Source organism: Castor canadensis, chromosome 1, assembly GCF_047511655.1.
Source record: "Castor canadensis chromosome 1, mCasCan1.hap1v2, whole genome shotgun sequence".
NCBI classification, from domain to species: Eukaryota; Metazoa; Chordata; class Mammalia; order Rodentia; family Castoridae; genus Castor; species Castor canadensis.
The window spans coordinates 204,536,549-204,558,076 of record NC_133386.1 but is presented as its reverse complement, the minus strand read 5'-3'; the positions used below and the strand labels follow the sequence as shown (position 1 = coordinate 204,558,076).

General features: G+C 53.3%; 1 protein-coding gene across 1 annotated transcript in view; it reads right to left on the bottom strand.

Moving 5' to 3' along the window:
- Positions 1 to 21,528, bottom strand: part of Lrp5 (LDL receptor related protein 5) — a 112,307-nt gene that overhangs the window by 40,500 nt on the left and 50,279 nt on the right. Inside the window, exons 6-8 of the mRNA XM_074050474.1 lie at positions 12,337 to 12,733; positions 11,666 to 11,837; positions 161 to 377 (exon numbers count right to left, since the gene is read on the bottom strand). Of these exons, the coding sequence (XP_073906575.1) occupies positions 161 to 377; positions 11,666 to 11,837; positions 12,337 to 12,733 (786 nt within the window). The remainder of the gene's footprint in view (positions 1 to 160; positions 378 to 11,665; positions 11,838 to 12,336; positions 12,734 to 21,528) is intronic.

Below are 21,528 nucleotides of genomic sequence, written 5' to 3'. Positions count from 1 at the left end.
CACCCCATTCCCATCTGTCCCAAACCAGATACTGCCACCCTATCCTACCCTGCCCATCTCCAGAGTGGGAGCCCCAGTGGACACCTGTATCTCACCTGCCACTTCTTCCCCAGGTCAACAGGCCCAGATGAGCCAGGGCTCAGGGCTTTCCCCAACTCACCAAAGACCTTGGCCACGTTCACGGCTTTGAGCCCCATCAGGTCGGGAAGCTGGTCGATGATGACATCCCGGCTGGCCTTGACCTTGTGCACCCGCTCGATGCTGCGCCGCTGCCAGTCCGTCCAGTAGATGAAGTCCCCCAGCAACGTGAACCCAAAAATGTGTGGGAGCTTGTCCTCCAGCAGGGTCCGCCTCTTAGTCCCGTCCACATTGATCACCTGCAGGATGGCAGAGGCAAACACGGGTCTGGACTGGCTGGGGTCACGCCAAAGAGCACCAGTTTTCAGCCTGCCCAGGGCCTGAGCTGCCCAATGAGACAGGTGCAGCTCCCAGGAGCCTCTGCTGCACCTGCGCCTTGCCAGATACTAAAAGATGTGAATGGTTCCTGGAGAGCCAGTTTCATCATGGCACCCCATCCTTGGCTGACATAGCAGAGGCAGGGCCTAGCTCAGAGGCTCTCCTTGCAGCCTCTTCTGCCTGAGAGTGGAATTGTGGATGGGCAAAGCAAACAGGCGTTCTTGCCCTCACTGTTGCTGACCCACAGGCACCGAGGGTGGCCTCTGGCCAAGGAGGGCACCCTAGGAAGGAGTCCTGGGATAAAGAAACAATGCTGCCACTGGTGCGGCAGTGGATCCACAGTCACGTCCAACACACAGAGTTTAGAAGGGCTGGGCAGAACTGCAGACCTGGGCAAGCTCGTTCTGCTTGCCTGCGAGCTAATCTCTCATTCACTCATGACCAGATGAACTCTGGGGCGCATCCTGGTTCTAAGTCTGAGCCTGCAGGCCTGTTCACTCTGACATGGAAAAGTTAAATCTTTTTTCTGTAAGAGCCAATACTGATGAAAAGTGACCACCACAAAAGCCACAGAGGACACGATCAAAATGCTTTTGCACTCAGGAGCCTAGAAACACACAGGACAAGACAGGGCTGTGACATCCCACAACCCTCACGGAGGCACCATCCAAGTCTCAGCTCAGCTCTCGGGACAGGATGAGACAGGGGAGGCAGCAGATGGAAGGCAAGCCTCAGCAGGCCTCCTGAGCTGGGTTCAGCTTCCAGCATGGCAGGAAAGTTACAAATGCTGTTCTGCAGGCAAGAAAAATACAAGGCCAGCCAAATGGGCTGAGTAAAAAATTCTGGTTTTCTGTAGTTGGATAGCAAGGAACAAAACTGTTTAATCACCTTGGAAGAGTGGCGGTCCTGGCACCTGTGGTCAGGGGCCCCATCTGGTACTGCCCCATGGTGCTCAGGGTCTTTGGGCAACTCCTTGCAGCCAGTGGGCCTCAGTTTCTCACCTGTAACAGGGAAACTAGCCAGTAGCTAAGTCACCCAAGCAATGTAATGAAACACAGGGCGATGGTTGGACACCAACCTGGAGCCAGAAAACTGAATGAGAGGCTCATTAAAGCCACTCCCAGGGGCTGTCAGAGCAATCCACGTGCAAAATGTGGCCACACCTGGAGGCCAGAGCTCAGGTTGCACCAATCCCGGGGCTGAGCTCTCCACAGGTTAGCAGCTCAGGCAAGCAGTAGAGGGCAAAGATGGACAGCCTCTGTCCACATGGTCCAAGGTTCTTGTTTATATCTTGTCCACACAACAAGGTACAAAAAAGCAATGCAGACACCAACAGCTCTGGGAACACCTGGAAGGCCGGCCCATCGCCCAGCACAAAACCACACCAGGCAGAAGATCACCCTGGGTGTACAGCCTAGAAGTTCAGGTGGGAGGAGAACACAGCAGTGAGAGGCAGGGTCCAGAGCAGCCTGGGGAGCCCTGCTCTTCCCCAACCCAGGACAACCATGGTGAGGGAGGGACTATATATGCCACACCTGACTGAACACTGGGAGGAAAATAACGCACACCTAGAAAAAGTCAGGCCTCAAGGTTTGAACCTACCAAAAGGTCAGGACAGTAGACCCTTGCCACCTGCGGGTCTGTGGTTCCAAGGGGACCACCACGGAGGGAAAACCACACGTGTTCAGAATGCATAGAGTACAGGACTGTACTGCAGACTCTTGACTCCTCTCTCCCATAGCGCTGCCCAACTTCCACCGAAGACATGCCACCTTTCAACGCACCTAAAATTTACACTTCAAATTAAGCACACAGTGTGCCTTTCTGGCTTAGCAGGATCATCATAACTTTTGGGGTACCATTTGCTTTCTGGAAGGCAGATCATCACAAAATGAAGGGCAGGGAAACACTCAACAGCTCACATGATTTCAACACAACAAATGGTGACACGGGGACTGACGGAGAGCTTTGTGTCAGCTGAGCTGTAGGAAGCATGTACGGGAATTTAAAAGTTTTGGTTTTGAAACTTCCGATTTTAAAAATTTATTTATTTTTGACAGTGCTTAATCACACCATGTACGATAAATCCACAAATAAGGCAGGCTTACTGCATCATCTCTTTGAAACTTGTTTCTTCTTTCTCTATGTCCATATTGCATTCTCTCTAACATCAAACTAGATTTCTATACACATTAAATTGTGTGGTGGGGCGGGGGGGGGCACTTTTTCCTGGCTGCATCTGAGAACAATGAACAGGAGCCACCCAGAACCTGGGGAGAGGGAGGCGGCAGGTGCAGGCTGGTACCACTTCTGCTCTCTCCTCCTTTGTCCCCACTCCCTCCCTAGTTGCCCCAAAACAAAGCAGGAGGTCAAGCCCTCCTGGCCAGGTCAGGCCAGGCCAGGCCATGCCTGCAGCAAGAGCAGGATGGGTTTCTGGGCAGGCGCAGCAGCAGAGCCCCTCAGGACACCTTCACCCCATGTGGATGAGACCCCTCTCTGCCTGGAAGCACCTGAGGAGTGAAATGAGCAGGGCGCTGCTGACACAGGGAACAGAAACGATTCTATGGTGGCCCTTGATATCAGTTTGCAATCCCTCCCCACCAGCTGCAACACATCTGTGAAAACAGCTCTGTTGGATCAGGGATTTCCCAGACCCTGGGGCACAAAGAGTGGCGTGGGCTGGGGGTCCTTCAGGTTCCCTGTGGGCCTAAGTCAGCTGCATCCACCTTCCCTGGGATAGACTTCTCCCCCAAGTCAAGTAAAGCCTCACTCTCACATGTAAGGAGACAAGACATGGAGGACAAATTCTTCTGAGACCTGGGAGGGTAAGGAGTCAAAACAGACAGAAATACCAGGATCCAATCCTGATCAGCCATGAATGCAGGAGAGGGAGAGAATGTGGGTGACAGCTTTTCTGGGATGGGTCAGACAGCCTCTTCTGTAAAGGACAGAAAATATGTCTTGTTTTGAGGCTTAATGGCCCCCGGCACCCAAAGCAACCAGGAAGAAAACACAGATGAGCCAGCATGGATGTGTTCCAATAAAACTTTGTTGATAAAAAAAACAAAACTTATTTATGGACACTGAGAGTTTAATTCCTCATCACTTTCACAGGTCGTGAATTAACTGCTGATATTCTTTTCTTAGTCCTTAAAAAATGCCCAAAACATTCTGAGCTTAAGCATGGTTTAAAAAGAGGTAACAGGCAGGCGTGGTCCATGTGTCATTCTTGCCAACCCTGCCCCAGAAACCCCGGTGCCCTGGTGTTTCAGGACAGGAAACCTGATCTAAGAGGTCATGTCTGGAGACAAGGAAAGTATCCAGCAGGTGCAGCTGGCTCTCTCAGCTGTCTGATCCCACCTCTTCCCATGCCGCAGAGCAGTACCTCCCCAGGTACTTGCAGAGCTGAGCTGCGAGGTGGGAGGTAAGGGTGGGGAGCCCTGAAAACAGAAAGTCACCAGACAGGCCCCCCTCTTTCTGCTGGCCTGGCCAGGTGCAGAGCTTTAAGACCTGTCCCCTGCCCACACATTTCTAGAGTAAGAATTCTGTTTGCTGAGGCAATGATGGTCACTCACTGTCCAGCACAAATCCCAAGCTAAGACTGCTATGGTGGGCCAGGCACGGTGGCTCACGCCTACAATCCCAGCTTCTCAGAAGGCAGAGACTGGGAGAACTGTAGTTCAAGGCCAGCCTGGGCAAAGAGTTAGTGAGAACCCGTGTTAGCCAGTAAGCCGGGTATGGTGGCACACGCCTGTTATCCCAGCTACACAGGAGGTTTAGGTAGGCGGATTGCTGTCTGAGGCAAAACATGAGATAAAATAACTAAAGCAAAAGAAAAGGCTGGTAGAGCGGCTCAAGCCTAGCAAGCATGAGGCCCGGAGTTCAAATCCCGACACCATCAAAAAAAAATCTGAAACAAACAAAAACCCGCTGTGGTGATTTTGTTTCACATAATGAGAAAGACCTTCACCTCACTTCACAGCCTGAAGGCCCAGGGCTCCAACTTCATCCCAGGGCTTGTGGACAGATGCACAGTCCACGGGCCTCTATAACTTGTCACTCCTGCTGTGCCCTGTGACACCTCTACCTACTTAGTAAATGTCGGGGCCAGGGACCGATGCCTGGTGAGGGGCAGGTGGAGCCACCTAGAAAGCATGGGTGAGACAGCATCACTTCTGACATGGGTGTGTCCTGTGCACCTGCCAGAGGTCAGCACAGAGACCCCAGCTCAAGCTGGGCCTCAGACAGGCAAAATAATGGGCGATGGTGACGATGACTCTGGTCAAGAAAGAGCACACGTGGTGGATGGGTATAGACAGGCTTCAGCCTCCACCGCCAGGCAGAAACCAGGATGCCGCCATTTCAGAAGGAAGACCCTAAGTGGCCCCAGGGGTGGACAGTGTATATATAGTCCATGTACATGACACAATGGCCTATGGCTGAAGGTCGCCCAGGACATGTGGGTCTAAGGCTTGGGACAGCACCCTGGATGAAAGGAATTGCCTGGGAGAGGTCCACAGACCTAGCAGTTGATAAGAAGCACTGCCAGAGGGAGAGAAGAGCAGGCCCAGGTGTCATCAAGGGGTTCCTTAGGGTGTTAACAGACCCTAGTCATTGTTACAAACCAAGCTGCAACTGGTGTCACATTGCAACAGGTCAGATAAGCTTGAGGCCAGGCCTGGGAGGTGCAGTGGGTAGGGAGGTGAGTGCGAGGTGCACACTGGAGCATCCCTGGAGAGCTGGACATGGCTAAAGACATCTGAAGGGCTGGAACTTCAAATCTAAGGGCTCCAGTCTTCGAAGAAGGTTAAGAAGCGGGTCTAGGGCAAAGATAGCATGGCACTAGAATTCCTAGCCCACAAGGATGGGAAAACAAGACAACAGGGGTACTGTAGGAAAGCACAGCTAGAGATGGGCAGTGCCCCAGGACCCCAGCCCATGCCCCACAGGCCAAGTGCACCCTCAGGATGGGCCTCCACAGGTGGGGAGGGGGCTCAGGGTCACCTCCCATAGGGAGGCAGTGAGGAGTGTGGCTTGACTCCCTCCTGTCATGGATGATAGCAAACAGCTGCTCAGATGAGGCTGCCACCACTGTGTGTGTCAACTGACATGCCAGGGCTGGCCTCAACCCTTATTTCCAGGACCTCTGTCACAGGCCAGGCCAGCCGCAGACCCTGCCTAGAGGGGCCACCTGGACCCACCCACATACCCTCCTCTCAGTCGGTCCGATCTGTGCGCATTAATAACATCCAGACGAGACCCATTTCATCAGCTCAACACTTCTGGGAGGAACTGTTCCCAGTTCCTCAAGGGATCAGCCACAGCTTCAGGTAACATACTCCCTGGGACAGGGCCAAACATCAGAACCTGGCTGCATCTCTCTCCAAAGGCAGAGCCAAATCACCAGTGCAGAGCTGAGTTCTTTTTGCACCTGTGTTCTGCGCCCACAGCCAGGCCACACACACAAAACCATGCTGAACGGAATCCGTCCACCTCCTCAAGCGGCAAAATATGCCACAGGCTGACAGCTCAGGTTTCTTAGCATCTGGCCTTACTGTGTTGTTGCCTTCAACATACCCTCCTAGAAATGTCACCACCATCCCAGCAAAACACACACACACACACACACACACACACACACACACACTTAAAGGAGAAAAGATTTATTTTGGCTCACAGTCCACGGCTACTTGGCCCTGTGCAGAATGGGAAAGAAAATCATGGCAGAGGGAGCGTGCAGAGGAGTAGGCTGTTACCTCATAGTGGATAGAAAGCAGAGGGCAGGGAGGAAGTGACCAGAGACCAGGTATAATCTTCAAAGGTACACTCCCAGAGACCTACTCTCTTAAACTGCCCAGAACCTCCCCAGTTGTGCCCTGCCAAGTGTTTGACGTAGGAGCCTGTGGGGGACATTTCACATTCAACTATAACATTCTGCCCCGGACAACAAAGAGACATATGCCATCCCACAACGTAAAATGCATTTAGTCTCCAAAGTCTTACCAGTCCCAACGTTGTTTGAAAGTCTAAGTCCAGAGTCTCTACTGAGATTCAGGGCAATCTCTTTGCTGTGAACCTCTGCAAAATCCAAAAGTAAATTGTGTATTTCCAGGATGCAACAGCACGCAGAAAACATTCCCATTCCAAAAACGAGAGACAGAAGACAGCAAGGAAAGACTGGACCAAAACCCAGCAGAGCAAACACCAAATCCTATAGCTCCATGTCTGGCATCCATGACACACAGTGGCATGATATGAGTTCCACCAGGCTTGGGCAGCCCCACCCCTTTGTCCTTGCACCATGGTCTCTCTCCGAGGCTGACTTGCATCTTTCCTCAGCAGATGTTCCACATTCCTGGCACCTCCAACATTCTGGGGTCTCCACTGCAGCTTAGGCTGCACAAATTGCCTTCTTAGTGGCTGACTGCGGGGACACTGACCCTGCCACACACCGCCTGGCCTCCCAGGACTTCCTCTGAAACCTGGATGGAAGCCTCCACAACGCCTTAATCTTGCACTTGCATACCTGCAGAATCAGGCATCACACGCAAGGTCTGTTTTCAGCTTGAGGCACACCCAGGGCCCCTTGGACCATGGCTGCATTGGTCTCTGATCACTTGGGCACGGTGAGAGGAACACTGAGGAAACAATTTCCTAGGTGGCCCAGTGTGAGCAAGGTGCCCCGAGACTTTCTCTTCGCAAGGGAAAGTCTTGAAGAAAAGAAAACTTTTGAGAAAAGAACTCACAGTTTCAAATTCCTGAGCCTGAGATGGGTGGAGTCCTGCTGATTTCCGGGATGCCCTCAAGGCATCCTTCCTATAGTCCAAACGCAAAGTATGAGACATCTCAACAACCATGCCCTCCTGATCTGCATCTCCTTAAATGTACTCCCTTACCAGCCAAGCTGACATTTTTCAAACTTTTCTCCTCTGGCTTTTTTGCTGAAGGCAGCCAGCAGTGACCATGTGACAGCTGGAATGCTCTGCTGTCATGAAATTTCCTCCATTGAACTCATCACTCAAAGTCTCAGGACACAGACAAAACCTGGACAAAAGGTAACCAGAATGGCCAACAGTGATTTCCACCTGAAACCCTACGAGTACGGTCTTTACTGTCTGCAATTCTACCAGTACTCTGGCCTTCTGAGCTCCCACCAGAATTGTCATTAAGTGCTGTATATGGCCTTCCAGGGCTTTCTCTAGCCCCCTTCTCCAAACTATTCAAAGTGTCCCCTGAAATCCAGTTCCAAAGGATTAAGAACCACACAGTCGGGTTTAGTCACAGCAACAGCACCACTTCTCTGTGGCAGTAAGCTTTACAAATACCAAATACTGCAACAAGCAACTGAAGAGAGGAAAGGTTTGCTCTGGCCCATGGCTTCCGAGGGTCCAGTCCATGGTTGCTTGGTCCCGTGCTTAGGCAGAACATCATGGCAGTGGGAGCATGTGGAGGAGGAGGTGTCAGCACAGCCAGCTAGGGAGACGTGACCAGGAACAAGGGAGTGCTTCTGGCCACCAGGTTCCATTCCTGCTTCACAGATGGAATCATAAACCCTGGAGAGCCCACACCTGGACCTAGACCCTCCTTATGAAGCACACTTCCCGTGTCAAGGCCACGCATGAGCCTGGGGGGGCACAATGACTGCTAGACAACTTCTCACTTGTGGCATTATGCCAGGAGGGGCAAAGAGCCTCACGTGCGTGGATGCCTGACCTCACCTCCTCAAGAGCACAGGCGTGTGACTTCTTACAAACTATTCACCAGTTTTACACCACCTGGTAACCCCACTGCACTGGATAACTTTTTAAAAGCCTAGGCCCTGACCACTTTAAGGCAGTTGGTCCTTGCCCGCTATCTTCACGTCTGCAGGCGTACTTTCACTCTGCTAGTGAATTGTCCCTTGGTATTTTCTTACTCTTTGAAGTTCTTTTGCTGCACCGGGGGCAGTGTCTTCATCTTAGATGTGGCACCCAAAGACCTGGGGAACAGCCATCCATGGGTAACAGAGGAGCTGCTCACCTCATGGCAGACAGGGAACAAGGAGGAAGAGACACCTGAGGACTCGTTGTCTCTAACCCTCCAAGGCACGTCCCCAGTGGCCCCCTCCCCCAGCGAGGCCCTGCCTCCTAAAGGTTCCATCACCTCCCAAAATAGAGCCATCAGCATTCAGCACATGAGCCTGTGGGGGACATTTCTTATGAAAACCCTAACAGGGTCCTCATCTCAAGAATGGGGACACATGAGGGGCCTTGTCCATGACACTGTGCCACCTGCACAGGTAACTGGCCCAACCTCAGTATCTCAGGACAAGACCCTCAATGTCATTAGCCATCAGGGAAACACAATCTAAGTCACTAGTGATACCCCTGCACGCCCACCGGGATGTGGCACTGGGGCTTGAACCCAGGGCCTCACAACTTGCTAGGCAGGTGCTCTACCGCTTGAGCCACTCTGCCAGCCCCTTTGGCTTTAGCTACTTTTTCAGACAGTCTTACACTTTTGCCGGGGCTGGCCTCGAACTGCAATCCTTCCAGTCTCCTCCCACTTGGTTTCTAAGATAAGACTTCGATGACTTCTTTTGCTTGGGCTAGCCTGGAACCACGGTCCTCCCATCTCCACCACCAATAAAAATGTTTTTGAAAAGCAGAAGAGAACAAGTGTTGGTAAGGAGGAAGAGAAGTCAGAACCCTCACACGCTGCTGTAGGGAGCATAAAATGGTAGAGCCCCTGTGGAAAAGAGCTGGACGGTTCCTCAGTAGTCAACATAAAGTCACCGCACGGCCCAGCGATTACACTGCTAGATGTGTCCCCAAAAGCACGAAAGAGATGCTCATGTGAAAACTTGTGCGTAACTCTTCCCGCCAGCGTCGCTCACAAGAGACAAAAGGCAGAAGCAGCCAAGGGCTCATCAACTGATGAGTTCATAAACACAGCATGTCCGTCACTACTGGAATATGACCAAAGCAGAAAAGGAGGTGAGAGCCAGGTGCGGAGACGCGCCCCTGCATCCTAATTACTTGGAGGTGGAGACTGGAAGGATTGTGGTCTGAGGCCAGTCTGGGCAAAAATTAGCACAACCCCCATCTCAACCAATAGAAGTTGGGAGCGGCAGTGCACATCTACAAGGAAGGCATAAATAAGGAGGATCAGTCCAGGCCAGTCTGGACAAAAAACACAAGACTCTACTAGAAAAATAAAGCAAAGTGGAGGTGTGGCTCAAGCAGTAGAGCACCTGCGTAGCAATCACAAGGCCCTGAGTTCAAACCCCAGTACAGCCAAAAAATTTTAAAAGGTGCTGATGGCTGATGCAAATGCATGGTACAGCATGGGGGAACCTTGAAAACATCTGCTCTTAAGAGAAGCCAGACCACAAGGCACCCTATTGTGGGAGTCCAGCCACAGAAAATGTCCAGAAAAGGCAAAGCCACAGAGACAATAGATCTGTGGTTGACAAAGGTGCTCATTGGCACTGAGGGTGATCAAAGTGTTCTGGAAGGAGGTAATAGAGACTGCTGCGGAGTGCCCACAGCGATGCCCGTATAGGCCCAGCAGGTCTCTGATGCACACCTCCCTGACTGGCTCCCACACGCAGGTGGGGAAAGGAAGGCAAAGCATCCTCAGCTGCCCCAGAAGGAAGGCCTTGCCTTCTGCTCCCACACCCAGGAGATGGGAGTCTTTAAACTCTCTCTAGCAACAAAATCCTTCCCTACCTTCATCACACCCATCCTCCCTCCCTCCCTCCTCCCTCTGTCCCAAGATCATTCACAGAAGACTCCACCAGAAAATGGTGTGAACACAGCTCCTTGGATTTCCACAGGAAGGGCATCCACCCCCACCCCAAGTCACTGTCGTTCATGGCACTAGGGCTCCAACCAAGAAGCAGGGTCTGAAATCCTGTGACACAGCCACACAACCTTGCTCTCTTGCCCATGCCCTGCCTGGCTCAGGCCTCCCCCAAGGGGCCCTGAGAAGAGAGTAACCCCAATGGTGATGTCAACAGCAGTGATACGAACAGAGTGACTATCCAGAAGGTACCAGAAACAGAGGGAGGTACCAGCCTGAGGAGGGGCACCAACGTCAGAGATGTACCTGACATGTCATCACCGCTGAGAGCGCCTCAGCACATTAGCCGGTGGAGGCTCTGCAGTGGGCAGAATGCAAGTTGCCCAAGAATGCACCCAGGGTGATGCGGCTTAATTAAACCACGCAAACCATACAGAACAAGACCGCACACCCGCTCAGGAATGAAAAGCCCCAAACTGTCTATAATTGCTCCCAAGCAAACCAACAAATTCAGGGCAGTGGTGACCGCTGGCTTCGCCTAGGTGGATAATGTTTTATGTCTGGAGCTGCATGGCAGATACATGAGGATTTGTTATTTAATTTTGTTGCAACTTTGTGTTTTGAAATAGGTTAATAGCAAAAGTAGTGCAGAGAGACCACATGACCACAGCACAGGATACAGTGGTGTTAACTCAGTATAGACTTCCTCACAGCCTCTCTGAATGTCAGAATGAATCATCAGAAGTTGTTTTCTGGATTAGCCAGGTGTGGTGCTATACACACCTGTAATCCCTGCTACTCACAAGGCAGAGAAAAACAGATCTCAAGTTCAAGGGCAGGTAGGACAAACTTAAGCGAGACCCTACCTCAAAAACAAAATACGGGGAGGCACCAGTGGCTCACACCTGTAATCCCAGCTACTCAGAAGGCAGAGATCAGGAGGATCACAGTTTGAAGCCAGCCCAGACAAATAGTTTGAGAGACCCTATCTCAAAACTACCCCACACAGAAAAGAGCTGGTAGAGTGGCTCAAGTGGTATAGCATCTTCCTAGCAAGCATGAGGCCCCGAGTCCCAACCCCAAAACTGCCAAAAAAAAACCCACAAAAACAAAAGAACTGATGCCATGGCTTCAGGGGTGGAGTGCTTGCCTAGCATGCACGATGCCCTGGGTTCAAACTCCATTACCCCCACACCCTAAAAAATTATTTTCAAAGACACCATTTAGCCAAACATCAGGGCCAGGCATCCACAGATCCCACCCACACCCCATACACATGAAGGGCCCACGGGGTGGCCAGGCCTGGCCTCTGTGTGAAGCCTGGGGTCTGGAGACAGTACTCGGCCACACAGTGAATCTGTTCCATGCAGCTCCTTGAGCCAGCCTTCGGCCTAAGTCCACGTTCCCTACCCCGGGCACAACTCACCTCAATTTTGTCTGTCTTGGCATCCCCCCAGTACAGCTTGCCCTCCTGCAGGTCCAGGGCCAGGCCGTTGGGCCATCCGAGGGACGTGTTCACCAGGACATGCCGCTCTCGCCCGTCCAGGTTGGCACACTCGATTTTGGGATTCTCTCCCCAGTCTGTCCAGTACATGAGGCTGGAGAAGAAGCAATGCTCGTGACAGTGACAGTTCCAAGAGCCACACCTCCTCAGTTGGCCCACCCTTGAGTGCTTGGTAAGTGCTGGTGACCGGCCCTGGCCACCAAGCGTGTGTCCCTGGTGCCTAGCTACCAGCCCATGGACTAGTCAACAGGAGACACACTCCCAAGGACCTGGCGCAGCCTCACACCTGACCCAGGGGCTCCTGACCTGTGGGCTGCAGATCAGAGCCCTGGAGGAGGAAAGAGGCAGGAGGGCTTCTACAAATAGCTACAGGGCTCCCGGGGCCAAGGACAGGCAGAGGGCAACTGCATGGGGTTGGGGGGAGGTAGGGGCAGAGGTTTCAGGGCAAGAAAACCAGCCTGAGCTATGCCCAGGCCATGGCCTCAGTGAGGCTGTGGGACAACACTGCCTGACCCCAGCCCCCTTCTGTCTCAGGTGCTCTCCAACGACCTCGCACACCTGGCCACCAAGCCCACCCTCAGCCCCCGCCTTACCCCATCACAGGGTGCAGCACGATGGCTCGGGGCTCGTCCAGGTCCTCAGACACGAGGATCTTGCGAGAGGTGCCGTTGAGGCGTGTCACCTCAATGCGGTCGGTGCCTGTGTCGGTCCAGTAGAGGTTGCGGGCCACCCAGTCCACCGCGATGCCGTCTGGGTCGTTGATCTCGGTATTGACCAGTGTCTGCGCCCCTGACCCATCCAGGTATGCCCTGCGGATAGCCCGCACCTCGTCATCTGTCCAGTACACATACCCCTCTAGGGGGTCATAGTCGATGGCAATGGCATGCCGGATGTCGTCCACCTGCAGCACAATATCAGTGAAGTCTGGTGTGTCCAGAGAAATCCTCCGCAGGTCTGTCCGCCGGGCCAACAGCAGCACCTCCTCAGCCCCTGTGGAGATACGGGGCAGTGGGGTCAGAGGTCAGCAGCTGTGGCAGGAATTTCCTTGTACAGCAAGTGCCATAGGGTTTCTGAGAGGTTGGCACTCTTTGTTTCCCTAGTTTACAGAAGAGAAAGCTGAAGGGCTGGGGTGTGGTTCAGGTAGAACACTTGTCCAGCAAGTGTGAGGCCCAGCCAACAAAAGAAAAAAAAAATATATTGACGCACAGAGAGGTTAGGCAACCAGCTGAATGCCACACTGGCTGAGCTATCTGGCTTTACTCAGTGTGTGAGGGCTGCCTCAGTCAGGCCCCTTGTCCTCTGCCAGCCTCTATCCTGACCACACACGGGCTAGGACATTGGGCTCAGACCCCTACTAGCAGTTCCACTTCCCAAAGGCCCCAGAGGGCCCCACCTCACCCTCCCTGGCTCCACTGACGCCCTTGTCCTCCCCACCCACTTGCGAGACAGCATCAGGCCCCAAGGCTGCATCCGGGCAGGTGCCCCATTCTTGCTCGTGGGCAGGGCTGCAATACCTGTCAACTATTCACCCCACATATGTTCAGGGGCCCAGCTCTGAGGCTCTCAGATCTGTGGGCCCGCTCAGTTCTACCAAGTACTAACACAGAATTGAGGGCCACTTCACAGCAGGTGCCTGAGACAGAGACAGGAAACATCTCAGGGACACCGTGTTCTGACTTGAGCCAGGGCTAGACAAGGTCTCTGACTGTGGCCAGGATCCAGCGGGGTAGGGCCTTGAGAACAGGCCACCAGAACACAGTGACAACCCTAGCAACTCGGACCTAGTTTCTGAACAGGTGTTACAGATGGATCAGGTGAGGCCCTGTCTACACATTTCCACTGCATTTCAGAATCACACCATAAAGTCCCCAGCCCACGGTCACCTGGGTCTCCACTGTACCCTGAGGCCGAGTCCAATAAGCTAGGCAGCTTTGAGAATTAGCCTTTTTGCCTTATGGGTGGACACTGCTCAGAGTGGCACCCAGTGAACAAGGGGAGAGCCTGGCCACCCCCAGGATGTCCCTACAGGCAGGTGAGGCACAAGCCAAGCACACAGGGAGGACAGAACCCCTCCTAGCTGAAGGCAGGATGTGCTGGCCCCAAGATGTGTGTGAGAGCCCCAAAAGTCATCACCAGAGCCCGAGGACACAAAACCAGAGCAGGAGAAGTGAGGCCCAGGCCTCCCTGACTGCTGTGGCCACTCCCGAGGCCTGGGGTCTCTGCACAGAGAGCTTTGGGGTTAGTGGAGTCTTGGGGAGATCAGCTGTGATCGTCCTGCAGCTCTGCTTCAGTAGGTGGTGAATTCCAGGCCTAAGGTCCTACAGCCCCCCAGGATCCGTATCACCACACCCCCTGGTTGCAGAGTGCTCAGATCTCTGTGACTCACTTTGGGGGCCAAGCAATCACAAGTCTCTTCAGAACCCCTGCGGCTTGCTCCTCATATGCTCCCAACCTCCACAGCCTGAGCTGAAAGGTATACCTTAAGAGCCAAACTGGGGTGCAGGCCCAGAGAAGGGACAGCAGGTCCTGCATACAGCAGCACCCCACGGGCATTTCTGATCCTGTCCCAGGCCCTCTGTGGTGGGATTTATCAGAACTTCCAGTGCATGGAGCCTCAGGGACCCCGGACATTGCTCCCAACCCTGACACAGATGCCCCCTGAGGCCGCTGGGTCACGACGTAGCTCCCTCCTGCACGGCCTACTCATTTGTTCCAGCCCTTTCTGGTTCTCAAGGACCCACAGAACCAAAAGTGTCAGGGCCAGAGACCACTTCTGGCATTCTGAGGCCAGTTGCCTGAGGTCACAAAGCAGCTCCAGGATCAGAGACAGAAGGGACTGGAGCCTCCTTCACACCCTGGCCCCTAGGCCAACTGCCCGGTCCTGTGGTGCAGACAGCCCCCTGCACCCCATGTTGGCTTGCTCCACAAGGAAACCCAGGATCTGAAGAGCTGTTCTGGGGTCACAGAGCCCTGTACCTCAAGTAAGGCCAGGGGCCATCCAGACACCAGCTCAAGTTCATAATGAGATTCCCCCACGAGAGGGCGCACATGTGACAGCAACACTGGGAGCCCTGGTTGGAAACTGAGGCAACAGCAGTACTGGGAAGGTGTTCAGTGTGCAGCAGACATCTCAGAGACACCCCAGTTCCAGCTCAGTGAACGGTGTTCCTGAAGTTCTGATTGGTGTTCTGCTGGCGGGGGAGGGGAACCTGAGTTTCAACACTTTCTCCTCTGGGCCCCATTCCAAAATGCTGTTGACATCTGACCTGTCCTTCAAGGCCCAGGTTACAGGCCGTTTCCTCCTCTTCTGGGAACCTGGACCTGCCTCCCAGGCCTCAGTGGGTGAGGTGACCCTGCCCTCCACCCCAAGCACTGTTCCCTAGGTTCACAGGGACACTGGCACCTGCCCTTTTGCACAATACTGTGCCCAGGACAGATGTCAAACCTGACCAATGAAAGGCAGCAAACGGGATAGATAGGACTCAAGAAAGAGGTCTCTTGACCTTGCCATGCTGTGTGAGGCTCTGGTTCTCTCTGGGCCTGTTTTCCCATCTGTAGTGAAGAATCAGCTGGACTGGATGGTACCCAAGTCCCTGTTCTGACATCAAGGGGACCATAAACCAATGCCACAAGTAGCTGTCCAAAGAGGCAATACAGTCCTGCGCCCAGGATGGGGCAGTGTGTCACCCCCTGCCTGGCCTCAAAGCAGTGTTTTCCTCAAACTCCAAAGGAAATGCTCGCCCCCTCCCCAATAGAAACCCACTCTTGGTCCCACAACAGTTGAGCCTGTTTTGCCATCTCCATTCCCACTATCCTCCTAGCACAATCACCAAAAATAACAATCTTAACACCAGGTATGACTGTGCTCCATTGTACTAAAGAGCAATGTGGACCAAAGAGAGGTCAAGCTCTCAGCCCAAGGACACACAGCAGCAGGTGAGAAAATGAGGTCCTTTGAACACTTTGACTTATCTGTAGACTAGGCACAGGCAGGAAGCACATGCATTCTTTATTTGCTACCTGGCTGGATGGATCATCATCCAATATCAGACTGGCTGAGGGGAACGGAGGGATGGGCAAAATGTTTGCAGGTCCTGACCCTGATGCCCCCAGGGTGACAAGGCAGAGGCCATAAAGTGATATATGATCACAAACTAGCTGGAGCTGTGAAGGACAGCTGGGGGACAGGGCAGGCAAAAAGGACCTGCTGGGGCTGGGGGTCTGCTGTCTGGCTCAAGAGCTTCATGTGACAGATCCCGGCAGTGTCCCTAAGGGGCCAGAGCCATCAGAGCTGAGCACAGCGGCCCAGAGCCAGCCCTCTGCTAATCAGGTCAGCACAGAACCTCACACACATGCCACCCCACTCTAGCATCCTCAGAATGAGCCAGAAAGAAGTCTTCGGGGCCGCAGCCAGCAGTAAGTCACTGCTGGGACAAACCTGCAGATTTCAACTCACTCCCCAGAGGGTCTCTGATGCCCTCAGGCTGCAAGGCCTTTGAGGTTTTTGACTTTTGCCAAGAAAAACACAGAGACCAGGACACTTGGAAGAAGGCCACAGCCCAGTCTGCCTGCCTGAAGATCTGAGGAACTGTGCCCTGCACAGAGGCATCCCGGACCAGCAGTGGGGGGGACTCTGTCCAGGGCCAAGCCAGCAGGGAACAGCTGCAGAGAAATCACCAGACGCTGGCTAAGGCTGTACCAGGGCTGGCCTTCGAGTAGGGTCTTTTGTAGCAAGGTCCTCACAGCAGCCCTGGCTGTGGGCCTGCAGGCTAGGGGTGAGGGAGGGTGGTCAGCATGGTGAATGCAGGGGACAGTGCTGGCCACAAAGAGGAAAGGCCATCCTCCTCCCTGGGACCAGGCAGATCCTGGGCAAGAGTTTGTTTAAACAGTTTGGTTAAACAGTTTCCTTTGGGGTTATCTCTACAAACAGCCTGCCTCATAGCCCCACAGCATTGCCAAAGAAAGTAAAACCTCCCCCTAGTCCCTACTCCCCACCAAGCGATGTCCCTAGAGCTTCTTCAGATAGCTCCTGACCACTCCTCCTCTGGCAGCACAAGTGGGCAGCTGAGTGCAAGGCACAGGGCAGGCTAAGGGATAGCTTTCCTGGCAGGGGAATCCTCTTCAAAACTCAAAAGCTGTTCTGAGGGATGACCCAATGTCACGTACACGTCTAGCTCAACACCCTCCATCCTGGTCAGCTGACCTCACCCACAATCTCACAGACACAATGGAACATGGAGGGGGCTACTTGCAGCATGTCACCCAAAACCAGGTGGCTTTTAGCAACAGTAATTTATCCCCTCATACATGTGGAACCCACAAGTCAAAGGTCAAAGTGTGGCAGGGACGAGCTCCCTCTGAAGGCTCTAGGAAAGGACCCCCCTTCCTGCCTCCTGCAGTCCTGGTGTGGCCAGAAATACTTGCATTCCTTGACTTGTGGCCACATCACTCCAATCTCTGTCTCCAGCTTCAAACAGCCCTCCCCTATGTGTCTCTGTCTCTCATCTTACAAGGTCACCAATATTAGGGACTTAGGACCCACCCTACTGCAGTGTGCCTCAGCTTCACTTGTTACATCTGCAGAGACCCTGTTTCCAAACTAGGTCACGCTCAAGGGCTGGGCTCGGGACTTCCACAGACCAATCTGAGGAGCATAATCCCACCTGGGACCTTCGAGGACAGGAGGGAAGCTTCGAGACAAGCAGAGGGGGATCTCTGGTGGAAGGGGTAACTAGACAGTGGCACAGCTGCCAGTGATGACTGGAGCTACTCTGCAGCTCAGGTGGCAAGAGATGGGTTGTGAGTGACCTGAGCTTGGAGGCTAGAGTGCTTACCATGGAGCACGAGCTGTCCCATGGGCCACAGCTCTTAGATAAGGATGCTCTGTGCATAGGACTCTGGGCAGCTCCAATCCCCTCCTGTCCCCAAGGAGGCCTCATGTCAACAGCATGCCCAGTGCACGCAGCAGGATTCCAACCACAAAGACAGACGGCCACTCTGACAAAAGCTCAGAAGGGAATGTGCTCAGAGGTCCACAGTGGTCACCCACGGATGACTGCTATCCTCCCCTCGGCTTCTCTAAAGGAGCACGCAAACTCTTCCCATCAAGGACCAGAGTGCACACGGCCAGTGTGGCAGTGGAGCTCTAACCCTTGTACAAGAAGGATGTGGGACCCGCATGTCAGAAAGTAGGTGACACTGTGGGGGAAGGGAGGGCGAGGCTGGCTTCAGGGGCGCAAACCTTGAAGCCTGTTAATTTTTTTTAAAGTTAATTAACAGGCATCCATCGCATCAATAAAAAAACACCCTAAATTCAGCAATGAAAGGCAAAGACCATGAACAGGTCAACAGAAGAAAAACACAAGCTGAACACAAAGGTGCACCTGTCATCACAGCACCTGGGAGGCTGAGGCAAGAGGATCTCAACACAAAGAAAGAAAAGAAAAGTAGTCAACAAACAATGGAAAGGCTGAGGGTGAGGCTCAAGTGGTAGAGGGCCCACCTAGCAAGTGTGAGGCCCTGAGTTCAAACCCCAGTACCGCCAAATAACGATGATAAAAAATAAATAAACATAGAAAATGGGTAACTTCTCAGTAACACACAAACAGTGAGGTGCCGACTGTCACTGCACAGAAAGAAAGGTTTGTTTTATTCCCAGTGCGGTGCAGCCTGGCTTCAAGTTATGCAGGAGACCAGAACCTGCTGCCTGGGCAGCAACCTGGAACCCTCTGCTCTGTCACCTCCCCTCAGAGAACACCGCTGAAGCAGGGAGGCTAGCCATGCACACAGACCCACACACACGGCACCACACCAAAGACCCAGAGCCAAGGAAAAGAACTTGTGAGGGTGAGGGAGAACAACAGAACTGAAGCTAACCAGGGTGCATCGCAAGCATGTACGAAAATGTCACATGAAACCCTCTGAACACTAATGTCTGCTAATCAAAAGGCCAGAATAAAAGAACCTGTGAACAGCCTAGATTACAACATACACTTAAAAGGAAGAGGAAGGAGGAGGAGAAGGAAAGGAGAGAAAGGAGAGAGAAATATCCATTTTAAATGAGGGCATTCATGGTTACACATTGTTACACAGGAATACCAGGCACCAGAGAACTGATGTAGAAAATTCTGAAAAACAATACCATGGGGAGAGAATCAGATGGACCAGTATGTATAAAGGGCACGAATCGTGTAAAGTAGATTTGAGAAAGAAGCATGGACACATTCAGAGCACCTGTCTCTGCATAGAGAAATTACAGGTTATTTAAATTTTCTTCGTTACTACGATTTTTTCCTTTCTACAGTAAACATATATTTTATTTATAACAGGAAAATGAATGAGGCTTTCAAGCTGGGAGATGGGTAGTGGGGCATGGGTTCAGCCTTGAAGGCTCTGGGTCCAGGCAGGGAGGTGATGTGACCCCTGCTGCCCCTCGGGTCACCGTGCCAGGCTGGGGATGGAAGCTTCTTGGCTTCCAGGGTCTCAGTGTATTGGAGGGAAGAACAGGAGGAAGGACGGGGCGAAAGAACCTACTTGCAGCCCTAGAAAGTGGACTCTGTGGCCTCTGCCCAAGCCCAGGGGGAGGAGACCTTGCTGGCAGGCCACCTGGCATGTTGGAACTAGAAGACTATTGCCGTAATCCCCTCCATGCCCCGATGTGGGAGAGGGGGTTTTTTCACAAGCAAAATGACAACCCATCCCAGGGTGTGTCCTGACCAAATCAACACAGAAGAGAAGGCAGGGTGCCCCAGGCCTCCTGGCACCCCGTGGCAAGGCTCTGACTATCCCAGCAGCCACAGTGGGCATCACAACCCTCCCACAGGGAAACAACTGCAATCCCCAGGTCACAGACTGCCCCAAGAAGTCCTGGGCCTCTCCAGACGCTCCTGCACAGCTGGCACCACCCTGGTACAATTCTGCCCTCCCCACTTCTTTTCATGAGGGAAAGCTGAGCCCTGGAGATGGCTGAGAACCAGTCCCTCTCCATCTCCCTGACGCCTGCCCTGCTCTGCCCCCAGATCCAGGGTCTTCCGCTGCCCCCACAGGAAGCACAGCCAGCTTCAGCCACCTCCCAGGCCCAGGGCTGCGTAGGCAGCCGGGTCACAGTGCAGGCCGCCGTCCACTCTGCAGCCTCCAAGGCTGTGAACAGCCCGGCTGCTCAGTTCCCCATCTGGCGAGCGGCCAGATTCCTTTTGATTTTCAGCAATTGATTAAGTCCTCCACTGCCCTCCTGGGGTAAGTGGTTGGACAAATGCCGAGACCACAGCCCAGCACCTTAGCCCAGGAAACTGCAGTGAATGACCACAGGGTCACAAGGAAGTGGCTGGGCCCATTCACTGCTGGTTCTATGAGCAGCCGTCTGTCCCTATGGTGTGCCCCAAGTCACCCAGCAAGCATCTGAGGAGTGGTTCAGCAGACCCCCTGGCCCAAAGTCTCGGCTCTGTCAGCTCTTAAATGAGGTAGTCACTCTTTGCCCAGGGGCCCAGGGTGGCCAGAGAGGGGGCAAACTTGGGGCCCTCCTTTCTCTCCCATCGCCAGGTGCTGGCCCCTCACCTGGTCCTCTGCTGCCTGCCTCTGCCCCACACTCCCCACCACCACTACAAACAACCTGAGTCACTGAGCAGCTGCCTACACAGGCAGTGCTGTCTAATGATCAGCAAATGTACTCCGCAGCAGACAGCCCCAACTTTGGCTCCGGCCCTATTTCCTCACTGGGACAAGCAACTTCACTGTTTCCCACGTGTGAGACTCAGGTGGACCGTGGCCCTCCAGCAAGGCTGGGAAGATCCCATGACAAATTCTGTGATCCTGGCTCCAGCACCTGGCCTCTCCCTATGGCATTAAACACACATGCTCCTGGAGACCTCCACTGGGAAACAAAGGTGACAGGTGAAGTGTGGCTCTGTTGGGTAAGTTAAGTAGACAGCCTAACATCCAAACACAGGAACTGGGGTTGAGAGTGGGGAGACTTTGAAACAGCTGGTGATGGAAATGCACAAGGCTCAATTCTTCAAAGAGCCAGCATTGGGTGCCTTTCTGAGCCCAGGCACAATAGGTGTTCAATATCAGCTGGGATTACTTTTAATGCTGTCTTCACACTGCCCTGTGGCTCCTGAATTGGCTGAGGTTTGATTCACAACCATGTCCCTCTGCATCAGGGCCTGTGGAAACTGTAGGATAGGGCCCCAGGCAAGGAGGGTAGGGAATGGGATGCTCAGGCCAAAATCCAAACTGCACCCCTCAACTACAGCATGAGCAGGCTCTCACCGCTGTGGGCTGTAGGTCCCCAGCTTGTGAAGCAGGGCCACCCCCAGACTCTCCCCATGCAGCTCCTGAACAAGGACAGGGCTCAGGGCTAAGCCCATCACCACATCAGCACCCCACACACACATACCCCGCCCCAAGAGACACCATGACTGTCATCAGCAGCCCTGCCTCAGTGGTTGGTCAAAGTCCAAATAATAGATTAGACTGAACCACATGAAAAAAACATTTCTTTAGGTTAAAGATGGTGACCTCTCAGTGGTTTACATGGTTCAACCAAACAAGTACAGAGCATGTTACAGTTTGTAAGTTCAGAAGCAGGATCTTGTTTGATATTCCCAGGTGGGCAAGGCCCAAAGAACCTGCACAGTCACGTGGTAAGGGGTTTTGACCACGTCCCTGGCTGTGCACAGAGGGACCCAGCACAGTCCAGACAGTTGTTCTGGCTCCATCAATGACTACAGAACCTGAGCTCTTACCACTGCAGCTACCCACATATCTGGGTGAGAAGCCAGAATCCC